At 35.1% G+C, this 4819-nt stretch overlaps 1 protein-coding gene across 4 annotated transcripts; it reads right to left on the reverse strand.

Moving 5' to 3' along the window:
* LOC109708194 lies at nucleotides 243–3940 on the reverse strand. 4 transcript variants are annotated; one of them, XM_020229835.1, is made up of 4 exons: nucleotides 3771–3940; nucleotides 2555–2727; nucleotides 648–744; nucleotides 243–577 (listed from the first exon to the last, which is right to left on the reverse strand). In XM_020229835.1, exons 2-4 carry the CDS (start codon nucleotides 2613–2615, stop codon nucleotides 448–450), a joined length of 288 nt encoding a protein of 95 aa, XP_020085424.1. In that variant the 5' UTR covers nucleotides 2616–2727; nucleotides 3771–3940; the 3' UTR covers nucleotides 243–447. The 4 variants fall into 4 exon arrangements, with proteins under 4 accessions (XP_020085424.1, XP_020085427.1, XP_020085426.1 ...); XM_020229838.1 differs by lacking the exon at nucleotides 2555–2727 and adding an exon at nucleotides 3632–3700 and having other exon boundaries at nucleotides 3771–3939; XM_020229837.1 differs by lacking the exon at nucleotides 2555–2727 and adding an exon at nucleotides 3627–3700 and having other exon boundaries at nucleotides 3771–3939.

Here is a 4819-nt window from a genome sequence, read left to right on the forward strand (position 1 = left end):
ATATCAGGCCGATGATATGAGAATACTCATATTTGGAAAAACATAAATATTTAAAAACTGGCAATCTAAACGAGGAAACTACTAAAAGTAGGCAATCTAGTATGATAACCCCTATATATATATATATATATATAGCAAATGTCATTTGGCAATTACACCAGCCAGTAATTGTAAAGCAAAATGCTCTCGCAAATTACATGCTTATGAAGTCTCTCTTATTAAATTGATGGATAGTTGAAATGTAAGATAAAAAAAAAGGTGAATCAGTTCTGATATTGCACAAAAAGTCATTTGAAGACAGTGAAGAAGAGAAATACAAGAAATCAGCTGCTCTGGATGTATTACACTGAGTCACTGATTACATGTAGTGGAAGAACTAGAAAGAAAAGTTTCATGGTTTAATAACAACTCTCTATAAGGGTAGAGAGAATGCTAATCAGATAAAGATTACATTTTGGGATAGGTGGTAGAATCCGGCCCAATATCGCGAGATCCAGTGTTTATATAGGGACCCCGAAAGGTAGCCTGAGGTGGCAGTGGCTTTGATGGATCAATTATCGGTTTATTCCGCGATGTCCTTCAAAAGGAAACTGTTCTCTCAGATACAATATGTTAGAAATTAAATAAGATAAAAAAGACATACTTACGCTAGAAAGAAGGGGAATGACAAGCCACCTGCTGCAAAGCATAACAACCCTGTCGCCATTACTAGATTTCGTACCCTAGACATTAGTTTGATTAACGCTGGCAAAAATGAGACAAAGAAAACATACTGCAAGTGTCACCAAGAAAGTTGTAAAGGTCAACAAGATCAACAAAATAACTACATTACATAAACATAATACCAAATTGATCAAGAGAAATACAAAGAAATTTGATCAGAACAAGTAAAATAAGCAAATGGGAGAAGCAAGTCATTATGTTGTTAGATGAAACCTGAGATAAACATGTCTATGCAAATTCCAATTCCAGTAGTTGCATTACATTCTATGTAGGTTTCAGAATCATCATATGCATGTACATAAATCTCTTCTATAAGAAATAAAGGTCCATATGACGTAGTTCCACTGCGAACAGCATACAATGTGCTCTGTTCTTGGCGTAGAAAAAAGATACTGATCACCTATTAACTTCTTCCATCTCCTTCTTGTGTTGTGTTTTCGCTGCTGGGTTGCTGGCTTTTTTTCTTCTCTTTTCTTGGGTCGTGCATAGTGGGGGTCTTGGGAAGGTTCGGGTGGGTGGGTGCGGGGGCAGGGAGCGGATGGGATGCTCCAGCAATACATAGTCAGCATTCGATTGATTTTATCGTGTTTCTGCTAAGCTTATGTAAACAATGGTTCAGAATCTATTCAACATATGAACTCCTACCAGCCTATTTCTCCTTCCTGCTCGTCTTGTCATCTTCCTCTATCTTCAATTTGATGCTCCTATTCTATTGTCCAAAATTTATCAAAGCAGCTGTCATGCCACACTCTCCTTTTCCTTTTCTCTCCATTGTTGTTCTATACTTTCTACAACTTTCCCTGCTCGTCTCCCCAATTCTTATCCGGTCCGCTGCTTCTCTTTTCTTCTTATCGTTCCCGCTTATTATAATTCTTATTTAGCACCTATAGTAAAGACAATGCTGATTCTGATTCCTTTATGAACCCCCCGAATTCCATTTTGCAAAGTGCACAAAAAACTATTCAAAGTAACAGATATTCGGGATGATAACCAAATTATAATACAAAAGAGGAACTAAAAGTTGAAGATCCTAAATATCCAACTAGACAGTTTCCTCCTTGGATTAGAAAATTATCACTGACTAGAACATTAACAAACTTGTCGTTCATTTCCAGTGAAATATAGTTAACAGTTACAGACTATTTAATGAACTTTTACAACATTTGGAATTTGTAAAAGAGCTTCCGGTTATATTTTATGATACTATGTCAAAATAGAATAGAGGATTAAGTAGTTTATATTGGAGCATGGTAGGTTCTAAATGGTTATTGTCCTCCCTCCTGAAACTTTTACAGCTTTCATGGTTTAAGCAAATTATATCCATGAGAACAACTTTAATATCATCTAGCATTGCCACATTTTAACAAGCTCCATCAAACCAGGATTGAGGTTTATTTTATAGCATTGAGATACAATTCAAACCTAACCAATATAACAGCCAAAAAAGTCAAGAATCCAATGAGTTAAGATGCTATTCAGGCACAGGTCAACACAAACATACTCAGATAGTATTTCCAGCAACATGAATTGAAAATTCATAGGTGTTCCTGCGACTGTGACATTCCTTCATCACCCTCTACATTAATGATTCATCTAAATAGTGTGGTTTTTCAAACTATCAAAAAAGAAAAGAGGGAGCAGAGAAAAGAGATCAAGAACAGATTCTTATAAATTATTTCAATGCAAAAAAGGTAGAGATGTAGAGTTTAATTAACTACAAACGAGTCCTTGTCCATTCAGCACAACTTGTTCGAAATGGCTATACATTGCTATGAATTACGTTTGAGCAGAATTTCAATTCAGAGTACAGTCTTCCAAGTGATAATTTTACCATCCATTGCTCTGAACTGTTGAAGGAAATCCAGCAAAGCTGAAGTATTCAGGGCTTGCATCTTAGATGCCTTATTGCAATGATTAAAGTGATAAGCTAATGAACATTGAGGCCAGAAAAGTCACGAACTTCGAATGGTCATAAAAATGAGAAAAGAACATGTCCTCTAACAACTGCACAAATAAGTCATTAGACAAAGATTGGACAATATTAAAAAATTGATATGCTGCAATATCAAAAAAACCAGCCCATTGAGACCTTATAAATCTGAATTACATACAATGGAAGAGAAATCGTGATCGGTGACATTAGGGGCGGTTTAATTGCATATGATGAAGAACCAAGTGTTTACTTGGGGAAAAATAGAGAGGTAAGGCAAATCATTTCATTTTATTCTGTCAAACATAGCAAAGTTACTCGAGAGATCACTATTCCAGTTGAAACGAACTATCCCAGAATAACCTGCGAACTGCTATTTTAGACAACACGTCGAATTGTGCTCTCCCTCACTTTATCTATGGATCAAAACATAGCCCCAAAATATTTGTCCTCGGGCCAATCCAAACCCTACATATTAGTGCATAATCCAAGGGTCAAATAAACCAAAAGCGGCATAAAATCAGAAATTTCTGTGTATGTTCTGACAATTTACGGCGCAAACAACAGTTATCATTGGCAGCAGAAACATTCAAACAGACTGGATGCGGATGCAACATGATACCAAACAATCAAATACAGCAAATCTTACAAACATTTTCAGTTAATAATCCAACTGAGTTAGTAGAAGAAATTAACTTCCATTTGCAAATTGGTGAAATAATAGCTAGGAGGGCCATTGCCTACTACACTGAAATCATGAAAAATCTCTACTAAGGGTTTTGGGACCAACCCAAAATTAATTTGTATCCAATTCGGGACTAATATTCTTAACAATCTCTATCTCATATATAAAATAATAATAACAACAATAACAATAATAACTCCTCTCTATTTCTGATAATAAAATTGCTTATATCTTCTCATAAATAGCTCATAAAAGCTCATTTACTAAGAAGAGTTCCAGAAATTCTACCTAACCTGTAACTCCAATCTTCAGGAAGATTCCAACAGAAACGAACCCCTTCTTCTTAGCCCATAAGTGAGAATCTTAAGAAACGATTCTTATGTTTTTATCANCGCGAAAAAAGGAAGGGGAATGGAGAAACCATGAGATTACCAGTCACGAGCGGAGAAATGGAGAGGAGCGCAAATTAGGCCTCTGTATTTGATAACCCTTTACTCTTCTCCCTTCGTCGGACGCAAAGCTTTTAGGGTTTTTTTTTTTTTTTCGGAGGTGCGGTCGGTTGAGGGGGAGGAGAGAATGGTGCGATTTGCGGTTCACGTGTGGTTGACTTAACGACTGGGACACAATTTTAGGCATGTCTAAAATTGAAAACAAACATTTTAATTGTTTGTATTTTGGGCCCATTTTATTGTGATTGCAGTATAACTGAAGATGCATGCAGCTAAAAATATAATAGTTATTACTCTATATATCTTATTTGCTTCAATATGATAGAGAGCGTTGTAACTATAAATAATTTATTTAGTTGCATTTAGTTAAAAATTTATATTTATAAATTTTTTAATGTTATATAAAGATAATAAATTTAAGGTAAAAACATACAAAACTTATATGAACTATAGATTATTTTGATGTAGCTTTCCGGCCTTTCAAAATTTGGAACCAACCTTTCAATTTGTTAATTTGTGTCAATCAACAGTATTTTGACTTCAAAAATTTAAGTTAAAATAAATTTGTAGCTGTGAGAATTGCATATATGGAGAGAGATAAAGCCAAGAAAATAGAGGATTTTATAATCAATAGAAGAGAGGCAAAAGAGGGGAGAGAGAGAGAGAGAGAGAGAGAGAGAGAGAGAGAGAGAAATATCTCGGACAAGTGTCGAGAGGTGGAAGAGTAGAAGAAAAGGATTATAGTTTTGGATTAGTTTGGATACTATGCGAGATTGCGGGAACAGAATAAAGCTTTGATGCAGGACATGATATGAATTCGATTTCGGTTGATGTACCCCAAAGAATGAACTGGAGTATTCTCAAATGGAGATATTACAAGCTAAAGAATTGGATAAAAATGCACGACTAGCCCTTGAACTTCTAGTCAACTCTTTTTTCTCTAGTCAACTTTTATTTTGGTTGTTTAACTTTTAAGTTGTACATTTAAGGTTTCAAACTTTAGTTACTGTTTCACTTTAATCCTAACCTTAG

Source organism: Ananas comosus, linkage group 3 (assembly GCF_001540865.1).
Source record: "Ananas comosus cultivar F153 linkage group 3, ASM154086v1, whole genome shotgun sequence".
Lineage (NCBI taxonomy): Eukaryota > Viridiplantae > Streptophyta > Magnoliopsida > Poales > Bromeliaceae > Ananas > Ananas comosus.